General features: G+C 43.5%; 1 protein-coding gene across 1 annotated transcript in view; it reads left to right on the plus strand.

The window, feature by feature from the left end:
* Nucleotides 1-22,719, plus strand: part of Dscam (DS cell adhesion molecule) — a 504,817-nt gene that overhangs the window by 8,702 nt on the left and 473,396 nt on the right. The window contains exon 2 of the mRNA XM_035443441.1: nt 17,909-18,226. Within this exon, the coding sequence (XP_035299332.1) occupies nt 17,909-18,226 (318 nt within the window). The remainder of the gene's footprint in view (nt 1-17,908; nt 18,227-22,719) is intronic.

Genomic DNA, 22,719 nt, shown 5'->3' on the forward strand with positions numbered 1-22,719 from the left:
CTTTGTGTTGACTGTAAGAATCATATGTAGGAAATGTGGTCCCTTCACGTAGACAGTTCTGTGGCATATGGGGGGATTTCCTGCCTTTGAGCAAAGTAGGAAACAATGAAGTCTATAGATCCAGTCACCAAGACGGGTAGCTAACATTGATTCATTTATACCCCCTTATTTTCCTTAATAAATTTTACTTTTACTTTTTTTCAAATTATAAAAGTGTATATATTTATGCATATAAATTATGAAATAAATCTCAAGTCACATGCCAAGGGATGATATGAGGATGTTTAAAGGGTATGGTTGTTGTACCAATGGCAAATAATAGTGACAAAAGATCAAAATAAGGGTGTGGCCTTGCCTTTAGGAGGTTATTGTGAACATGCTAAGAACAACTAAAATATATCATAGATTTCTAAGTTGAGATTTCTAAATTGAGAAATAAGTGAAAGACGAGATTCTAACTAAGTTTACAGTAACCAAATTCTGTCCTTTAGTTAATTAATAATCAGAATGAGCTTCATGTTTTTGAAAAATGGGTAAATTTTTCAAATTTTCAGAGGCTAGAGAGATGGCTTTGTTGGTGAAGTCCTTTGTATGGAAGTATGAGTTCAAATCCCCATCCCCCATGTAAAGAGCTGAGCTTGATGGCATGCACTAGTAACCCTAGTCAGTATTATGGAGACAGAGAGGAGGATCCCTGGAGCTTATGTACCCTCATGTACACATGCCTGCATATGCATGCACCACACATAAAACAAAGAGGGACAAGGGAGGAAGAGAGAATATACTTTCAGTGTTTCTCTCCCCTTTATAAATTTTACTTTTATTTATGTGTTTGTGTGCACAAATGTCATATATTTAGGTGCCTATGGAGGCTGCAAGGGGGCATCAGATTCCCCAGAACTAAAGTAACAGGCAGTTGTGGGCCTCCCAATGTGGGTGCTGGGATCTTAACTCCAGTCCCCTGGAAGAGCATCAGCCACTCTTAACCATTGAGCCATTTCTCCAGGCCCTTATGACCCCCTGTCAAGGTGTATTCTCATATCCAGTCCAGATTCTTAGATTATCCAGTAACACAAAAATGGTCTTCCAGGTCCAGGTTAGGTGTTTAATTAACATTACAGGTCATTTAAATAACATTACAGGTCATTTAAATAACATTACAGTCTCCTCCCCTGTCCTTTGTATTTAATAGTAAGATAGATATATCAAAATTGGGAACTTACACATCACAATAGTTTGACTGTGTAAACATTAGCTACTGTGGAACCATATGTAATCAAAGGGAACTTTTCCATTATAGCTTTGTGCTTTCCAGAGGAAAATTAATCACTCACTTCTTTGTTCACTTAATTTTTACAGCATGGATTACTAATTCACCCTCTGGTTTCTTCATCAGAAACCAGTTCCCTTCCCAATACATTCAGACACCATCATTGTCTTTGAACACCGATCTTTTTCTGAGAAGCTGCTCCCTGGGGAGTTGATGGGGGCAGGGTGTAGGGGAGGGGAGCACACCTTCTGTTCCTGCCTGGACTAGTTTGCACTTGGCTATGGTGATCCTGGTATATTAGTTACTTTCTCCTTGCTGTGACCACATAACTGACAAGGAGCCTCATACGGGAGGGGTAAGGTCTATTCTGGGTCACAGGTTAGGAAGGAATGCAGGCCTTTGTGGTGGTGAAGACACATGGCAACACTCACATTGCATCCACAGGCAGAAAGCAGAGGGACAAGAAGTGGGGCTGGGCTGTGGCCCCACCCTAATAATGCTTTACCTCCTAAAGGGCTCACAACCTTCCCACACAGATGTCTGCTTCAGCCCATGATGTGTAAAAGATGGCGAACTGGAAGGACCAGGTTAGACTGCAGTCGTTCCCTCATTAGCCTACTTAAAAAATGGCCAAAAGAAACCATTTCAAAATTATATTTTAGTAAGCCCATAGGTCAGAGTGAGATGGAAAACAGAGTATGGGATGGCCAACATGACAATGAGCTGTGAGATTCAGGAAGGGCGGGTGTCTCCGGCTTGCAGTTGCACACTGGTGCTGGGGGTGTGGTCGCTGCATGTAGGTTTTGCTGTTGTGTGGTGACAACGTCTCAGACCCTGCTATGGTTCATTCAATTCTTCAATGGATGTTGGTGGCTTCTGTTAACATAGCCTCCCAACCCCCCGTGTCGTGGTGTAGTTGCTTTCCTATTTTGCTGGATGACAGTTCTTTTTGCCATGTTGAGAACCACACCTTCATACAGGTAATTGCTACAGTGTCTCCCGTTAATATCTAATAATTAAGAGGCAGCCCTCTCAACATGATTATAATATTGGCATTAGTTCCTATGCTCTTCATTTTGGTCAGTTCCCTTCATTTGTAATTTCTCACATGATTCTGATCTTATCCTACTGCCTTCATTAACTTATTCCCCCCACCCCAAGTGTCTATGCTTCCAAACTCCAAGGAATCTGAATTAGACTGTTTTTTCATTGCTATGACAAAATGCTTGAGACTATGTCATATATGAAGAAACGAGGCTTGTTTGAGAAGTCTACATAGAAGCAGCATGGCATTGGCTCTGTCAAGGACTATTCTGGCCACAGCACATGGATTCAGATGTTATCCTGCAGAATATGTGTGTGAGAGAGAGGTTATGTGGAGAGACAGCAAGACCAGAGACTAGTCTCTGTTAACAACTGGCTAGAGTCCCATAAGAATTGTATTAGTCCAAGGCTGGCAATCCCCACTAGGAGCCAGTTCTTGAAGTGTCCACTGTCTCCACATTGTCAGGCTGTGGTGGCAGGTGCCCATTACTGACTTGACAGAAATTGGAATCACCTAGAAGATAGACCTCCGGACACCTGTGGGGAGTTATTTAGCTTTTGATCAGGCCTGTAAGGAATTATGCTGAGTAATTAGAAAACAATAGAAGACCCACACTAAAAGTGACTGGCACCTTTCCCTGGGCTTGCATCCTGGCCAATATAAAGAGGAGAAAGGTGGGTCCTCATGGGTGTCTGCTTCCTGACTGTGGGCACCATATGACCAGCTGCCTCATTTTGACTTCTCTATCAAACTGTGAGCCAACAAACCCATTTTTTATTTCAGTTACCTCTGTCATGGTATTTCATCACAGCAGAAGAAAGTAACCATGACAACCTTGCCCATGGTTACAGCTTCTAGCACACAGACCTCAGGGGACAACTCAGATCCCATTCAAACCAGTCACATGATTTAGGTTAGTGCATTTGCTTTGTGAAAACCCATCTCCTCCTTGGGCTTCCAGTTCTTCTGAATTGCTGATCATTTTTGTGTCCTTTGACACCTGTGAACTTAAAAGTTTACATGCTGGGATGTCATATATAACGTGCACATGGCTGACTTGAGGGCCTGTGTTCTCCTCCTGAAATGCATGCTTCACCCACAGCTATGTTAACAACAACTTCCAGATGTCCCAAGGGACTCAGAGACTTTATGAATGCAATGAACTCCTGTGTACATATGAGATAATTTTCTAGAAGGGTATTACAGACATTCCAGGGCTGTTTTCTGGGTAAAACACTTTTCTCTCCAGGGCTTTGTAAAACACACAGAGAAAGATGGATCTTTATTTTTCATGTTGTAAAATCTGTAAGAGTGTTGGCTATAAAGAGCACTCTTACAAAGCAGCTCAAATCTCAGAAGTGAGTTCTTTGGCCATCCAGGAATCATGGTCTTTGGGAGCTAGATGCTGGATTTTAGGTTGTGACAGATGATGTCTAAGAAATTCACATCAGGAATTATTCCTTATAATGGAATTAATCAGTTGTGTAGAGTTAATGGCCTATTCAATAAACATGTGGAGACTTCTGCTGAGCAAAGATTTGTACTCTGAGTACCAGGACCAAGGCTGCACCATCACCTGTGTTCTGTTTGTAGGGGCTCCCTCTATTACATGATGGTACAAATGTGGTTATGACAGGTTGATTCAGGAAGACTAGAGGAAGGTGTGGTGTCTAGTTGGGAAGCAAATCAGTTCTGAATTCCTAAGCGACATCCAAGCTGAGAACCAAAGTAAAGGTAGTAGATAGCTGGGCAGAGGCTGGCGAAGTGTCTGGCCAACATACCCTGTCCACACCAACATGCTCTTCTTCTGTTGTATTGGCTGAAGCATTGTGGGACATCCTATCACAGATCTTTCAGTGTCTCTGCCTGATGGTTCCTGAACTCTCACTTCTGTGTCTGTCTCCATGGTGTGAACTCACTCTTTAGAAACTCTGTTTTCCCCTTTGGATTAATGTTGGAAACTCTCTTAGGAAGCGAGCAGGTCCTGGCTGGTTTGCTGCATGCTGTCCTGCCTGTCTTGCCTGAGTGCTTGGCTGTACAAATCTGGCTTCTAGTTTTGTGCCTGTGGCTATTTTATCAGTAGACATGGGACTCCCTGCCTTGTCTGCCAAGGTCAAGTCTTATCCTACTCTTACTTCACAAGGAGGTACTTGAACCAGGGCTTCAGTGCTGGGGACCAGCAAATACCATCAGCACAAACTAGAGTTCAGCATGCTGTTGCTGAAACATTTAAGGCAAGTCTTTTTTATTTTTATTTAAATTAAAAGCAATCTTATTTTTCATACCAATCCCAGTTCCCTCTCCATCCCGTCCTCCCATGCCCCATACCAACCCCCCATCCACTCCCCAGGGAGGGTGAGACTTCCCATGGGGGATCATAAAAGTCTGTCATATCATTTGGGGCAGGGCCTAGGCCCTCCCCCATGTATCTAGGCTGAGAGAGTATCCCTCCATGGGGAATGGACTCCCAAAGTCCATTCATGCACTAGAGATAAATACAGGTCCCACTGCCAGAGGCCCCATAGACTGCCCAGTCCTCCTAACTGTCACCCACGTTCAGGGCATGTCTTTATACCCTCACTCAGAATTACTTCTCAAACACTTGGATAATTTCCAGGCCATGATAAGACTATTCATTAGATTTCAGATCCGGGTGACACTGAGTTTGAAGGCATTAACTCAAACATAAAGCAGTTGAGAGTCTCCAAATCCACTTCCCTGATGTATTTACACATGGCAGAGTTATATTCCTTTCATTTTGGAAGACCTTTACAGAAAGCAGTATACATATCTGCTCATAGATTCTTGTGAAATCAATAAAAGTATTTTGGACCTAAATGATAGGTCCACTCAAAGTGAGTGCCTGTGACCTGTAAATCTGGTGTTCTCAGACATTCAGTTCTTAGACATTCTGACATTTCGGAAGCCATTGGCATGCTGAAAGCTCTGTAAAATCCTATAATTCCATTCTGTTCATTTCTTTCTTCTTTTAGGGAATGTAAGAGCTCAGATAGGGTTTCACTTTATATTCTAGGCTGCTCTTTTCTGAAGGGAAACAGAGGAGCGGTGGATCTGTGTACTTGGACTTTTCTTTGGGCCTCCAGCTCCCAAATAATGACATTTATACATTTATATTAATTATGAAAGCTCAGCCTATAGCTTAGGCTTGTTCCTTACTAGCTGTTATATCTTATGTTAACCCATTTTTAATACACATTCTACCATGTGGCTTTTACCTTTCTTTCTTTCTGTACCCCCATCTTGTTCTGTATCTCGTTGGCACCTCTGTTGTAATCTGAGAGCCTAGATCCCTCATACTCTTCCTCTCTCTCCCCAGAAATCCTGCCCATCTCTCCTGCCTAGCTATTGGCTGTTCAGGGCTTTATTAAACCAATCAGGGTGACTTTTTATTAAACCCTTTATTAAACCAGTCTTCACACAGTGTAAACAAATATTCCACAACAGATCTATGGGAGGAGTGAAGGCTGTGGTTGGATTGTTTTGTATGAGAGAAAAATAAATAAAAAGAAAAAAACTCAGATTGGCCAGGAATTCACTATGTAGCCCAGGCTGAATTCAAATTCATGGTTATCCTCCCGCCTCCAGCCTCCTAGGTGCTGGAATTACAGGTGTGAGCCCCTGAATTGCCTTCCATCATTTCCCCCCCCAATACATCTTTTTTTTTTCCTGTGAGGTTTAGATCCCTGACTGTACTGTTTTCCCCCTATCTCCTTTGAACTCCTTTCCTTTTCTGTTTCCTTAACTTTTTGAGTATAATACAGAAGTCATGCTGTCACTGTGTGCTGAACCCAGAGTACAGCTCAGGGAAATCCTCGCTAGCTGAATGTACGAGCATCCAGATCAAGACAAATTAGGACAGCAGTTGGGCCATCTCTACCTCCACCTGTGCCCATTCATCTCTGTACACCTAAATATCTAGCACCAGGGTGATGTCTTTCTCTGTTTGTATTTGATGGGGATAGGAACAGAAATGGGACTCTCCTCTTCCTCCTTCTCCCCCTCCCCCTCCTCCCCCTCCTCCTCCTCCCCCTCTTCCCCCCCTCTTCCTCCCCCTCTTCTCCTCCTCCTCTCCTCCTCCTCCTCCTCCTCCTCCTCTGTATTGTGATGTGAGAGACTGGGAGTACAGCTCAATAATTAAACTGTCGTGAGGCACTGAGTTCCAATTTAGCATTGCAAACAAACAGAAAAATCACCACCACCAACAAGCAACATAATATAAAATCTAAAGCCAAAACCAAAACCAAAGCCAACCAAACAAAAACATACAGTATGCACCAGGAGTATGACTGCACATGTCTGTAACCCCAGAACTCTGAAGACTGAAGTAGCAAGAGGCCAACTTGAGCTCTACGGTGAGTTTTAGGCCAGCCTGGAATGCAGCTTGACACCTGTCTAAAGAATCTATAACAAAATCAACAAGAAATACATGAAGATTTGTACATGCAAAAGTGCTTTTAAAAATTTAAAACTATATTTATGTCATGGTATATGTATATAATGTGCATGTATCTGTGTACCGTGTGTGTGTGTGTGTGTGTGTGTGTGTGTGTGTGTGTGTGTGTGTGTACATGTACATATCACAGCATACATGTGGATATCAGAGGACAACTCTGGGGGTTTGGTTCCCTGCTTTCACCATTACTGGGGTTCCAGGGACTGAAGCAAAGTACTTTCTTAAATGCTAGTAGGCTAGGGACAATTTATATATTGGCATTTGTGAAGTGACTACTAAAATCTCTCTCTCTCTCTCTCTCTCTCTCTCTCTCTCTCTCTCTCTCTCTGTGTGTGTGTGTGTGTGTGTGTGTGTGATTGGCATGTAGTATTCAGTATGTATCTGGGGTCAAATCCTCTGTCAAATGTCCTTTCCATAACTTATAAAAAAACTCTGTGGCTGCAGAGCCATCCCAGGCCATCCTGTGCTCTCTGTTGGGGCATCAGACCTAACGATGAGTGCACTTCCCAGGCTGTGGAAACTCTGTGGAGCCTTGGATGAATATGCAAATGTGTGTGTAAGGGCAGTGCCCTGAGCCTCACTGGGTAAAGCTGGCCCTGTTCCCTCTACCCCCACCCTCTATCTTGCTTGTCTCTATTGTTAATGGTTCATCTTAATGGCCAAACATCCAAGCCATCACTCTTCTGTCATATGGACTTTCTCTCAGGGCTCTGTCTACTTATTCTGGGGAGATTATAATCAGATGAGTCTGTGTGGTCAGGCTGCTCTCCTCTTAGCTGGCACAATAGCTTCCAGGCATCCTTCCTCTGACCTTTTCTCCTGTCTATGCTGTGTTTCCCTTCTCAAACTCTGATTCGGAGAGCTGCTCTGTTTCAAAACTTGCAATGACTCTCAACTTTTTTTATTTTATTTTATTTTATTAGTTCAAATTAGGAACAAGCTTGCTTCAGATGTCAATCCCTTCTCCCTCTCCCTCTTCTCCCCCCCCAACATCCCACCTGCCCCTAGCCATCCCCCCTCTACTCCCCAGGCAGGGTAAGGCCCTCAAAAGGGGCTCCCCAAAGTCTACCACATCATCCTGGGCCAGGCCTAGGCCCTACCCAATGTGTCCAGGTCAAGAGAGCATTCCTTCACAAGGGATGGGCTCTCAAAATCCCTTCTTTTTTTTTTAAGACCTTACATATTCAATACAGTGCGTTACCTCTGTACAAATGAAAAAAAATTAAGTTCAACATTTCTAGACCAATATGGCTGTTAATTTTTGTACAATGCCAACTCAACATGGTAAAATGGGATACTTTTTTCCAAAGTTGACAGCACAGTAAAGTTTCTAAAAATTCAAATATATATATATAAAGACCAATAATGGCAGTATGTTATGCATCAATAGCAGCAACAGCTTTTCCAGGTTCTGCAGTCATTTGAACAAAATTGTAGAGACATCCAACACTCTCTATTTAAAAAAAAAAAACAAGTAAAAAACAAAATCCCAGAAAAACAGCACAGTTCTGTTACTCTTGTGGTACCTGGCACCATTTTTTTTTAATTAGCTTCTCAATCATCATCTGGAAGGAAACCATTCTGAGCAACATCATTAAAAACAGCTCTGATAAAGCATGGTCACTACTCTGTATCATAAAGCAGGTCCACATATGAGTGAGTACATATCATGTTTGTCTTTTTGTGATTGGATTACCTCACTCAGAATGGTTTCTTCGAGTTCCATCCATTTTCCTGCAAATTTCAAGATTCCATTTTGTTTTTCTGCTGAGTAGTACTCCATTGTGTAAATGTACCACATTTTCTGTATCCATTCTTCAGTTGAGGGGCATCTAGGCTGCTTCCAGTTTCTGGCTATTACAAATAATGCTGTTATGAACATGGTTGAACAGATGCCCTTGTTGTATGAATGTGCTTCTTTTGGGTATATGCCTAGGAGTGGAATTGCTGGATCTTGTGGTAGACTTATTCCCATTTTCTTGAGGGGTCGCCATACTGATTTCCAAAGTGGCTGTACAAGTTGGCACTCCCATCAGCAGTGGAGGAGTGTTCCTCTTTCTCCACATCCTCTCCAGCATAAACTGACTCTCAACTTTTAAAAACAGCTTTTTCTTTCTTTTTTTTGAGATGCAATTTTATTGCCATAAAATAAACCAAGTTAGTGTATGTAATTCAGTGATTTTTAATCTATCCACAGATGTGCAGCCTCTAACTGTCCATTTTGGAACATTTTAATACCTCAGACAGAAACCCTGCACCATTTGCTGTGACTCCTTGGTCCCTTGAACCCCATTCTCGCTTCAGGAAAACCACTGACCCACATTCTGTCTCTAGAATTTCCTCTCTTAGAAACTTCACGTGACTGTGCTCTCCTGTGGCTGGCTTTCAAATCTCAGCACAGTATCATCTAGGGTCAGCCACACTGTAGCTTACATTAGTACTTAATTGCTTCTTTTAATTGCAGAGTAACATTCCAACGTATGTATAAACTACTTTGCATGTCAGCTCTTCAGTTAATGAACTCACAGATTGTGTCCACATTGCTTGTTATAGGCAATGCTGATTTGAACATTTATAATACAGGTTTCTGTGTGGACATGTATTTTCATTTCTCTCCAGAATGTGCCTACTGGTGTAACGAACTATTTTCTGTAGAATCGTGAACAAGCCATCTAGCCTTTTGTCATGGCATTGGTGACACCCTGAGCCTTGCTTGTTCATGTGCCCAGATCTTGAACCAGCACCTGATACTTGGTGTGTGCTGAAAAAGTATTTATAAAAAAGGGGGGATGTAAGAGCTTCAAGCTTCCTGTGGCAGGGCTTCTCCTGAGGGGACATAAAGAAAAATCTCTTCATCCCAGGCAGAGAGTGCACCAACAGACTAAAGGAAGAACTCTCTTCAGTTCCAGCTTGGTGGATCAGTGTTTATTGGCATTACCTACAGGGAATGGGTGACTCAAACATGGCTGCAGTATGAGAGATTCCCACCCCACTTACCTGTTACCTCCTTTACAATCTCAGAGAGGGGAGGAATGGGTCTCCTGAGGATATCAAGGGATACTTCCTATGGCTTTCCTGAACCTCATGACCTATCTTCTCGCTCCCTCTGGGGATGTGAGTAGTCACAGTCTTGTAAGAGTCTCCTATGGGTCTTCAAGGCTACTCTGATTCAAGATGGTGGTGTCCCTCTATATGTCTCAGCCCTGTCCTGAAGTTGCTGTGCTCTGCACTATTGTGGTTTTACTTCTCTTGCTGGGACAAATGGGGTGGGAGAGTTCACTTGGCAATTCCAGGTTACAGCCCATCACTGTGGGGAAGTCAGGGCAGGCACTGAAAGTGCCATGCCCACAGTCAGGAGCAGAGAGAGGACCAGTGCACGGATCCTTGCTCCTGTGACGCTTGCACTTTGCTTAGACCCAGCTGGTTTCCTTATTCTTGCACAATCCAGGGCCCAGCCCATAAGATAGTTCTACCAACTTCATGCTGGATCTTTTCGCCACACTTAGTAATCTAGACAACCCCCCACAGACATACCCACAGGGCAGCCTGATCTAGACAGTTCCTCATTAAGACTTCCAATGTGATTCTCAGTTTAATAAAGTTGACAGTTAAAACCGCCAAGCACAGGGACTCTCAGTTCTCTCCTGACTGTGACACTCAGAGTCCCGCAGTGTTACATCTTCTGTTATCACATGGAAAGCCTTCTCCAGCTTCCCAGACTTGGATTGCCTAGTCACGCATGCATCCGGAGTACTTAGCAGACAGAATGGTAACTGTTTTCTTAGGCCTCCAGGCTAAAGTGTCCTGGGAATGGCATTATACACATGTGTGGTGAGGGCCTTACCCAGGGCCTGGTACCAAGCTAGTCTCAGTGAATGTCCCCAGTGGGATATTTTTTGCTATTGCTTTTGTATGATTTTGCCCCCACCTACCTTGTCATCTGACCATGTCTACATTTTAAGAAAGCTGAACATGGATTTGTTTTTCTTCTGTGTGGAACACTCCAGTAGGAGCCTGTGCCATATGTGACAACTGTAACATAGTGCCAAGTCTGCAACTGAGGGAAGATGTCTCCGGAGTCCAACCCTCTGGCTGCTTTCAATGGGTTCCCTGGGATCTCACATAAGCTCATGCCAAACAGTCTGCTTAGCTTTCTGTTGTTTCTGACATATGTAATTCACTTTGGAGGCTGACTGAGCCCTGAGTAGAAGAAGCCCAGATCACAGAGGAACCAGGGGCTGCTCCACAGCATGGAACTCCATTATTCTGTTTACACATGACCCCCTAGATAGTAGACACAAAACCTTTCTAAACAAGTCTGGAATTCCATTTGCAAGTGTCTAACTATGTAGCCCTGGCTGTCCTAGAACTCACTATGTAGACCAGGTTGGCCTTGAACTCACAGAGATCTGCGACTCTCTACCTCTGCCTCCTGTGAGCTGGGATTAAAGAGATTCACCACCATACTTGGCTGCATAGCTTAAAGAATAAATTTGTTATATTATTAAAACCAGTGGTGTGAGGTCAAAGAGGGATGAAAAACCTTAAAAACATGAGGAGTGACCCAAATCCTCCACATCTCTTTTTCTTTATTTTTAACCTTTCCTGTACAGTCATTTAAAGGATTTCACAAGCTGGCTCTTGAAATGTGGCCTTCAACAGCAAACTGTAGTACATTTAATTGAGCAATATTTCTTATATACATTTATAGTTTCAAAGATTTTGCTATTCTTGGCAAGACTACTTTCAGGAGAGGGAAGGATAAATTCAGATATGACCAAGTTTTATTTAGTTCACATTACACACAATTGAGTTGGCAGAAGATTAATGCGGGGGAAAAAATCCCCAGAAATCTGGGTGGAATTAATTAGCCCTGAAGAATGACAGTTACCTCATTCCTAACAATATGTTTGGGGTAATGTCAGTTTCTTAGAAAGCTCAAATGTAAAATTACAGTGCTAGCATCCACGTTTTTATTTGAGTTGAAAACTGTAATGTTGAACCACAGTCTCTGATCTGAGTAGATCTCCTAGCTAGTCATGATTCCCGTATCCTGACATAGGAAGTGTTGATGAAGATGTCAGTTCTGTTCAGGAGGGAAATGTCAGAGAAGCCACTCTCTGATGAGCCCTCAGAAGGGTATCATTTTCACAAAATGTGTTTTTCTTCATGCTTGTCTCAGGAATGACAGCTATTCTTTCTCCTGAATCAGTTGTCCTTGCCTTGCTCAGACTCAGGGTCACCAAGAGAAAGAAGCACATCCCTGGTCAGAAGTCTGGAGAAGCTCAAGCTGCATGCACAAAACCAACCTAAGACTTGGTTTTGTAGAAAGGAACCAATCACTTTATTAAAGTAACTGAGAGAGATGGAAGGTGCTGAGTCTATATGCAAGGACCTTTGCCTGGCTCGTTGAGTGTCATGGAAGGGCAGAGTGAACAGAGTGTAAGGGACAGATGACTTCATTTCACCCCCTCCTGCTCTCCCATTATGAGGACATGGCGCTGGTGTACAATGTGGAAATGATTGGCTGGCCATATGATGATCTATTTGCCTAAGAACTAGTGCTGACAGATGAGAGCATTCCTATGGACTCACTGGCTCACCCCCATAGGCCACTGTGAAACCATCTAACAGCCCTGCTTGGTGGCACTATCAGTCAGGTCTGATGGCAGCCATGTTCTCTTGATGTTCTCCAACTAATACACCTTAAAAAACTAGGTATGCATGCTCATGTATGCAGGTACATGTGGTAGATGAGTCTCTCTCTTTCTCTCTCTCTCTCTCTCTCTCTCTCTGTCTCTCTCTGTCTCTGTCTCTCTCTGTGTGTGCGTGCATGCGCACGTGTGCGGCACAGAGTGTGTGTGGAGGTCAGAGGACAAATTTTGGAAATCATCTCTCTCTCCCTCATTGTTGTAGGGTCTCTCTTCCCTCTGCTGTGCTTCGTGCTGCAGACTTGCTGGCCTGTGAGCATCCATGTGATTCTCTGGTCTTTCCCTCCTATCTTACTATAGGGGTACTGAGATCACAGATGCTTACTGAGACATCTGTCTTTTTTTGTGTGGAATCTGCAACAAAATCAGGTCATCAGGCTCATGTGGGAAAGCCCTTTTACCTGCTGAGCAGTCTTGATGGCCTCTACAATAACTTTTTTTGAGCCAAGGTTACTACTGTCCTGATACTTGCCCAGGTAGGCTATCCTGATGCCAAAAAAACTCCAGGAATCCTGTTTCCACATCCCTAGCCCTGTAATTGCAAGCCTCTGATACTGCATCTGGCCTTTTAAGCAAGCATTCTGAGTATCAAACTCAGGTCCTCGTGTTTATAAAGCAAGTACTTTACCAAGTGAAAAACCCACTTACAATCAATTATAGTTGCTGAATCCAGGGTGAATGAGGTCATGAAATGTGCAGTCAGGTATATTTTACAAGGGAGAAAGCTATCCCTTCTGTTTCTCTTTGATGGTGTTAGGTCTTTCCCAGACAGAGGGCCACAGTCCATACGGCCACCAGACAGTAGGTTCTTCAGTATCTCAGTACCCTGGAGAAATCTGTCACTAACCAACAGGCACCTGTCTTTCTGTATGGTACCATTGGTGGCTTATTGGTCAACATGACATTAGTAATATTGAATTCTGGGTCTGTAAGCCTATAGGTCATCAGCCATTGGCCTCTAGGATATGTTGGCGAGTGGGTGTGTGATGCTGTCCACCACCAGGTATTTTGAGATGCACAGACTGATGACATCTTCTGGTGTATCTCATCTAGACTATGTAAACCTCATGGCAGCAATCTCTATCTCCTCTCTACACTGAAGGGTTGAGCTTGTATTGGATCTCTGGGTACCTGTATGTCTGCTGGGAGTTAGTCTCTCTTTCTCAGATTCCATAAATAGTCTGTTCTCTAATTGTGAATGACAATTCCAGTATGTTTAAAATAGATGTAATTTTGCTGAACAGATGTTCCAAAAGATTGACATATTACTAATGGGCATTTGCAGTACCTCAGTAATATGAGATGAAGCAATGGAGACATGGTGAACAAGTAGCATTTGTTAGACACTTTTAGAATGCTACATATAGAGTTTGGTAAAATTGCATCACTGCATTAGTTACCTTCTTCATTTGTTGTGACAAATACCCAACAAAGGCAGCTTGAGGAAGCTTTGCCTCACAGTTTGAGGCTACATTTCATCATGTTGAGTCCACGTGTTGAGTCATAGCAGCAGGCATTTGGTGTGGGTGGTCATACTGTGTCCACAGTCAAGAAACCAAGAGATGATGTTCAGTTTGCATTTGCCCTTTTGATTCAGTCTGGGACTCCAGTCCATAGTACCACCAGTTACACTCAGGGTGGGTCTTCCCACCTCTGTCAAAGCTCTCTGGAAACACACTCATGGTCTTTCCCAGAGGTGTGTTCTAAGTCCAATCAAGGGGACAATAATTAATCACACTCATTTTGCATATACACTTTGATAGAATAAAAGCATCCATAGAATACAGTCTTGTGTCAGTCAGTGATGGAGATTCATTCTGAGACACATCCCACAATACAGTACATGAACACATGTTCTGATGGCATTGGTCAATGGCTTGAATTGACCTCTTGATATGATCAAGATATAGGAAAAGCAAGATTGTCTTAGTGTTATATTGCTGTGAAGAGACATACCATTTAATTTTGGGCTTGCTTACACTTTCAGAGGCTTAGTCCATTATTATCATGGCAGGGAGAATGGTGGCAGGCAGGCAGGCAGGCAGGCAGGCACTGGAGAAGTAGCTGAGAGCTTTATATCTTGGTCTAAGGCAGCAAGGAGAGATACACACAAACAGACAGACAGACAGACATGGGGTTTGTGAGCTAGGCCTGGTATGGGCTTTTGAAATCTCAAAGCCTATGCCCAGTGACATACCTATCCAACCAGGCCAGCCTATTCCAGTAAGGCCATACTTCCTAATCCATCCCAAACAGACTGGGAGCTAAGCATGCAAATATGTGAATCTATGAGGTCAATCTCATTCAAATAGCTATATTCTACACCTCACCCCCATAGGGTTGTAGACATATCATAAGACAAAATGCATTTAGTCCAACTTAAGTCTCCATAGTCTTTCACAGTCTTGACACTATTTAAATGTCCAAATTCTCTTCTGAAAGTCAAGGTAATCTCTTAATTTTAACCCCCTATAAGATTAAAATAAAAAAGAAGATCACATATTTCCAGTATACAATGGGACAGAATAAACATTACTATTCCAAAAGTAAGGAAAGGAGGCATAGTAAGGAAATACTGGACCAAAGAAAGACAGAAACTTAACAGGGAAAACTCCAAATTCTGCATCTCTATGTCTGATGTCAAAGTAGTCATGAGCTCTCCTTTTGGGTTTGTTGACTGCAGCACACTTCTCTTTTGGGCTGGTTCCATGCTTGGCCTGCAGCTCTCCTTGGCAAGCTTTCTATAGCGCTGGCATTTTCAGCTCTCCCGCATAACCCAGGCTTCACCTTCACAGCTTCAGGCAATGGTCTTTCTGGACCTCCATTAAGGGGCACCCCTGCCAGAAGCCTGGTCTCAGTGGTTTTCCTTACCTGTGGAACAAGATTGCACAACCCCTTTCTTATGTCCTTGACTTTAAATCCAGAACCATTTGGTCAAAACTGTCAAATTCTGCTTGCTAGGGCTGGATCCTGGCCCCTCTTTGGATAACATTTGCATCAGCTTTCTTTCCTTGGTGGTTTCTTTCACTGCTTAAGCTTTCCTTTAATTCCTTTTGTGAAAGCTTAGCTGGGTAGTGTCTTGCCCCAGGTTACTATTCCCTTTATTCCATTTAGCATCAGGCTTTAATTTTTTTTTATCTCCATGAACACAGGACTTGGCTCCAGCATTATATATGCTGGTGCTTTTTCTCTTCAGATGTTACATTTGTATTTTTCTTTGCCCTGATTGTACCTTTTCATTGTAGATCTGCATAAGGGTTACCAATAATAATCATGGGACTAGTTCAATCATAGGACTAGGCTGCTTCCAGGTCAGGCTGTATCATCATGTCATGCTACTTACTGTAAGCCCCCTTTTTATGTACATTGTCAGAATGTGCATACAGGAAGTAGTTAAACCAATTACCCGGAAGACCATGAGTCTGGCAAATATCATGTGTCATCAATAAATGGCCCAACACTGATGGCATTTCTAGCAGGGGTATGTGGGAAGATGGTAGCAAAGCTGGAATCTGGAAGGGAGCCCACACAACATCTCCAGGGTCAGGAAGACAGGTGTCTACACATGCTGTGCTCTTGCTTAGCTGTTTAGCCATGTATATGCTCAACCTACCTCCAGAGCTCTGACACTCTGCTACTAGCAGCCTGTGACCCCACCATACCCTTGCATTTTAGTGAGCAGACTGAGTCTTACTTGTCCAAAACCAGCTCCATTATCTTTGTTTACTTGTTTTTATTTCATGTGCATTGCCATTTTGCCTGCATTTATGTCTATGTGAGGGTGTCAGATCCCCTGGTACTGGAGTTATAGACAATTGTGAGCTGCCATGTGGGTTCTGGGAATTGAACCCAGGTCCTCTGAAGGAGAAGTCAGTGCTCTTAACCACAAAGCCATCTCTTTAGCCCCACCAAGTGCTTTGGCACTCATCTCAAATTGTGTCAATTGAGTACTAGTAGATAGCTGGGTACACTCATTTATCAGACTTAATAGCAACTGCTCCTGACTCCAAAGCCCACACCTCCTCTGTTACACAGTCCTGAGAAAAACCAGATGAGGAAGGGCAAGTGCTGACCCATTTCAAGGACCAGCCTTGGGACCCGCCCCCCAGGAGGGAAGCTGTACTGGCACCTTGAATCCAAAGAAGATAAAACATAAATTCTAAGAGAAAGATGGAATCTTGTTTCTGTTACTCATAACCTGACCTTCATCAGGACACTCATCCTAACTTCCATGTTATATCTTCTGCCAGTGGCTTCTATTTAACCTCACAGCACTGCTTTCAGGTGCTGGTCGCCTAGAGCAGGTAGTCTCCACTACTGTTCCTGTCTCTGACCCACAGTTTTATCTCTCTTTGAGGTGTGTGCCTGGGTGTGCTTCTCCTCTCAGGAAGGATGGTGTCTGAGAAGCCCTGTTCTCTATAATTATACATGTTTATATTGTGGGCACTAGCAGTTGAGTTTCATAGCTTCACATACAGACACTCCTCCTGCATTTGACACAGAGTAAAACAAAGATACTCACTTAAATGAGCTAAAAAAAAAGATACATGTGGACAGGTTTGTAGGTTTGATTCATGGGCATTAAAACAAATGATTTAAATCAAAAGATGAGTAAGATAGCTCTGGAAGTAATGTTGTGTCAAGCACACATATGAAGACATACCTGTGGTCTCTGTAGAGAAACATGGGACTCCGTGTATCATGTGACATAGGCAAGGCACTTGGGTAGATTGTCTGCAAGGACAAACATCCAGGTCAGAGCAGAGACTGTAGGGTGGAAGCATGGGGTGATGCCTTGTCATGGTTCTCTTTATTTCCACAAATTTTCAACAAAACGTGCATTGCTGCAATGACATTTCATTTTCTTTTAAAATGTTTTATATGCCATCTTCAGTTTTTACCATTTAAAACTGGCTTATTTCATGGTCTCAGAGTAACTGGTAAATGGAGCTTTTGATCTGGGCCTGGCTGTGGGACTTTTCTTCCTGTTTCTTGTTATGGAGGACCCATTGATAGTTGGACACTGTGCCCCAGAAAATAGTGAAAACCTCCAGACTCTGGTCTCTAGGAAACTTAGATTCTATTGAGGAGGAGGAGGAAGAAGAAGAGGAGGAGGAGGAGGAGGAGGAGGGGAATCTATGCATCTAAAATTAATATAAAATACAGCTGTGGTCACCAGAGACAAAGCAGGTCATAGGGCATGCATTAAAGACTCTTAAGTTCACCCCAGATGGCTTGTCTGCTACATACAGAGCATGAACATAGCATCACTCCTTGCCTCCCAGACCCAGACTCTCTAGAGTGTTTAAAGCAATGTTAAGCCATCTAGTCTTAGGGCAGTTTTCTATTGTTTCTCAGAGTAACCCGAGAGGCCAGGCTGACTGACAGGTCTGTGTTATCTCTTGCAGTTTTCAGTGAAGAGCCCCACTCCAGCCTCTACTTTGTCAATGCATCGCTGCAAGAGGTAGTCTTTGCAAGCACGTCGGGGACGCTGGTGCCCTGCCCGGCTGCAGGCATCCCTCCTGTGACTCTCAGATGGTACCTAGCGACGGGCGAGGAGATCTACGATGTCCCCGGGATCCGCCACGTCCATCCCAACGGCACTCTCCAAATTTTCCCCTTCCCTCCTTCAAGCTTCAGCACCTTAATCCATGATAATACTTACTATTGCACAGCTGAAAACCCTTCAGGGAAAATTAGAAGTCAGGATGTCCACATCAAGGCTGGTGAGTACCCTTCTGCGTTGGGCCTGCTTGGAAGGGAGGAGAATGACAGAATGGCTGAGGACTTGGGAACATCGTCAGCTCATGTGGACACTGCTGATGCCGATGGTGGCAGTGATCCTTCACTAGATTTTAGTGTCCTAGAGTGCTGGAACTCAATCTAGAAAGGAATGTTTTGTGTGCAGGGAAGAAGGCTCTGTGTATAGCAGTGCCTGACATGCAAGCATAAGGACATAAATTTGTATTCTGTCATCAACATATAAATAAAAAGCCAGATATGGTCACATCCCTGTAACCCCAGCACTGTGAAGACAGAGGGTCTCTGTGGTTTCCTGCCTGCCAGCCTAGCTCTGGGTTCACAGTACTGTGAGGGGTGGGAACAGGAGGATCTGTGTTTCATGGCTGATAGCCCACATCAAGGTTCACAGAGAGGCCCTGTTTCACGAGGAATAATGTAGGAAGCACTAGAACAGGACCTGATGCCTTCCACTGACCCTTTGTCATGAGTATTCACATGTGTCCAGTTAAATACACTCATGCACTCATATGAATTTAAAGGTTATCAAGCTCCATGGCAACTTTATGGTATTTTCACATTATGGTACTCTGACTCATGTTTACAGTGGCTCACACCTGTGTATGCTTCCACCCATTTCCTTGCTTGTCTATCTCAACCCCATCTGGAGGGGAGGGGAGAAGGAGAGAGATGAAGGCCACTATTTGAGCAGAAAAGAAAACAAACACAGCCCGAATACATGCTGTAATGGAAAGAGAGTTGATCCAATATTCTTACTTCCCATTGGTATAAAAAGGCTGTGTTTATGTTCCTGATGGCATTACACGTTGCTGAAATGTGTACCCTTTAACAACATGTTGTATCTTTCAAAACTCACTCTTGTTGGTTGCAAAGTTAGCTCCCAGATCCTGCCTAAGATTCATAGACCTTAGAGGCTTCCAGCACAGAGCATACCATGACCTTCTATGGTGTCAACAAAGCCCTGTAATGCAAACTCCTAGCCAGGAGAGTCCTTTGAGCAAACAGAATTTGGGTGTCTGAAATGCTTGAGTGGTGGGGCCACAGTGGTGACATAACACAATGAATGACAGACCAGGTGTGATCTCAGCGTTGTCTTGGCCAATGCCAGTGGGTGAGGCAATGCTGCTGGGATACACTGGGGCATGAGCAGAGTATGTGATGTTTTTGGAAAGTCTGCATATGATCACTTTGATATAAACATTCGGCAGTGACTCATGCTGCCGGCTTCTCAGTTAGTTCCCAAACCCGCAAAGAATGTGCTTAGAACAAGCAGAAGATTGGCTTTCGTCAGGATCTGGGAACATGAGATGTGTCAAATCACTAAAATAAAGCAAATGAAATTTGGGTAGGGACCTCAAACCCTGACATCCTGGATGCCTTTGGCAGCTGAGCGTACTGGTGAAGTGTTAAGAGCATTTATTTATAGTCTACAAAATACAGCTACAGAAAGGCTTGGGCGTTCAGATAGCTTCTCTGTGTTTGGATCCATGATTTCTGACTTGGGTTTTCTGTCAGCCAGACTGATTCAGTGCTCATTTGTTTTCCGTGTTTGGGGTGTGAGTGGTGTCTGACATGTGCACCTGTCCTGACATTTAATTGGGTGTCTTCCTCAATCACTTACCACCTTATTCTTTAAGAGAGGGTTCCCCAGTGAACCTGAAGCTCATGGATTTGAGCAGCTGAGCTGGGAGTGAGCTCCCGGCATTTGCCTGTCACTGTCCACCCTCCAACCCCAGCACTGGGACTGCAAGATGTGCTGCCCAGCTTTTGCAGGAGTTCTGGGGATCCTAACTCAGGTCCTGATGCAACAAGCACTTTACCCACTGAGCCATCACCCCAGAACCCTCTCTTCAATTTCCTCTAAATTTGTCACAGAACCAATTGACTATGCTGGTTCCTGCAGTTTTGAATGGATTGCTGTGGCACCAGTGTGCCCGGTGTCCCTTCTGCATTGTGGCACGGTTGCTGTTAGTGAATTTGAGACAGGGACACCCATGTTTCCACATCATCTTTTCCTATTTAACTTTCCTTCCTGTTATGAACACATCATGCTTGCATTAATCCTTTATTTCTATTCCTTCTTCAGTACTGGGGATTGAACTTGGGCAACTCTCCCAACAACTCTGTAATCTTTTAGATTGTTTATTGAAGGCTTGCAAATGTTGCTCCCCCTGTCTGTAAAAGACAGAGTCAAATGATCCTTCAGGGGCAGAGGAGGGGGCACCATATCACCTCTGACAGTGAGGCACAGACTGGAGCTGGAGGAGTCTTACTCCATGGAGTCATCTGTGTCAGCCATCAGAAATGTCCCTCTAGGCTGCTACTGGCATTAAATCTGGAATGGCCCATTGTACCCACAGTTTCTCTTTCACAGATGGAGTTCACGTTCTCACCAATGTTCAGTAATTTAGTTTTAAATTTATTCTTTGAAAATTTCATACATGTATACAATGTATCTTAAGAATATTTGCCCCACCCCATTTTTCTCCCTCCAATTCCTCCTGGATGAACCCCAGCATTCTCCTTCATGTCTCTTTCTTTTTTATAGCCCACTGAAGCCAATTAGTGTTGCCCATATATACACATGTCAAAGGCCACCCTGTGGAGTACAGTCAACTTATCACAGACCACACTCTTGAGGAAAAGCTCCTCTCCCTCCTTGAGTAGCTATCCCCTGCCAAAATATCCTCAGCTTTAGTGGGGTGGTTGGTAGTGGTTGCCATCCCCTCTGCTGCTAGGTGGAAGTGTTGAATGGCTTAATCATGTGTATGTCTGACCCAGGCATGCACAGCTACCCTGAGTTTGAGTGTAGTAGACCTGTGCTGTTTTGCCCTGATCCTTTCTGACCTCTGGATCTTACAGTCTTGCATGACTTTGACTGAGGCTTGGGCACCTGAAAGTGGAGATGCTTCTACATACCGTGCCTCATTAACTTGCATTCATAGCTCTCACATAAAATGCTTCTTTGTCCAAAGCCTGGGTGAACATGGGCCCCTGTCATGGTGCTGTCTCTTGCCTGTCTGTGTGTGCCAATTAGCAAAAAGCAGTGAGCTGTGAGAACTTGGGAAGGTCAAATACGTCCACCACATGCTTCGTCCTGTGCAAACTGTGCCTAACTGCATTAACTTATGGCCCAGGTGGAGTAGCAGGAGACGTTTATCTGAACCAACAACAAAGCAAACAAAGGAAACACATAGAAAGGAACAAATACACAAGCCCACAATTCCCTAGACTGGGCCCTGGAGGAGCAAGAACCAATCAGCCCGGGGTTTGCCTCTGTCATATCTCATCTTTCTTGATGGAGGACACAGAAATCCATGTGCTGATGCTCACAGCAGCTTCATTCATAGGTGTGCAAGTAAGAGCTGTGGAGAGACAGTGCTGTGGAGAGATGACATGTCTCTTCTATATTAATGGCTAGCTGGGCTCTTCTGAGTCCTGCCTTCTCAACCAGGCTCAACCGTGTTCTTCTGTGCCTGTTGTCTATAGAGGGAACCCTGCGAAGCCATTCCATGATCAAGTTGCTGACCCCTGTCGCTCTTGCTTCATTTAAAGCATACATTTTTTTTTTTGGCCTATAGCAAGAATAGCCCTATGCTAGTTTAGGAAGAATTTACCTATCTTTGATGTCTCTCTGTACTAATTTTATATAATTTAAAACATAATTGAACGTTTAAGCAAAGATGATACTGGTATCTTATGTGTTACACACAAGGGAAATGTCTGGCAGCCAGTGCATTAAAGCCTAGCATAAAGTCAGGAAAATCTAATAATATGATTCTTTTACTGAGTGTGTTGTTGGCATAGTACTACTAGAGGTGGTGATGAGTTAAAGATATATACTATTAAGTCTGAAGCAATATTAAAATGACAAACCAGAGAGTTATAGGTAATAAGGCAACCGGGAGGAGAAATCGTAGTCATTAAAACCACAGTTTAAAAATTGGGACGGGAGAGATGGCTCAGGAGTTAAAGCACTGACTGCTCTTACAGAAGACCTGGGTTCTGTTCCCAGCACCTACATGGTGGCTCACAACAAACTGTGAGGCTCCTATTCCAGGGTATCTGATGACCTCTTCCAGACTCTGTGGCCACTTGACATGCTTGTTATGTACTGAAAGTGCATGTCAAACACCCATACATGCAAAAGCAAATAAATCTAAAGCAGTATTCCAAAAGAAAGAATAAAATAAGGAAAATAAAGCAGATATCAGTAATGATAAAGGAATCAGAGAGCAAAACAATGAAATTAAATGATAAGGATATTCAATATTGAGTCACATGTAAACATTCAAGTCATATCAACCACGAGGCAGAGATTGCAAGCCTTAACACTGTGTAAGAGAAATTCCCTTGAAACAAAGACAAAGAGTTTATTTGTCTCTTGCCTGTTGCTTAAATAGGTACCTGAAGCCACAGACTTTGTTTCTCAAAGAGGTTTATTTAGCTTCCAAGTTTG

Source organism: Cricetulus griseus, chromosome 4 (genome assembly GCF_003668045.3).
Source record: "Cricetulus griseus strain 17A/GY chromosome 4, alternate assembly CriGri-PICRH-1.0, whole genome shotgun sequence".
In the NCBI taxonomy this organism is placed as follows: domain Eukaryota; kingdom Metazoa; phylum Chordata; class Mammalia; order Rodentia; family Cricetidae; genus Cricetulus; species Cricetulus griseus.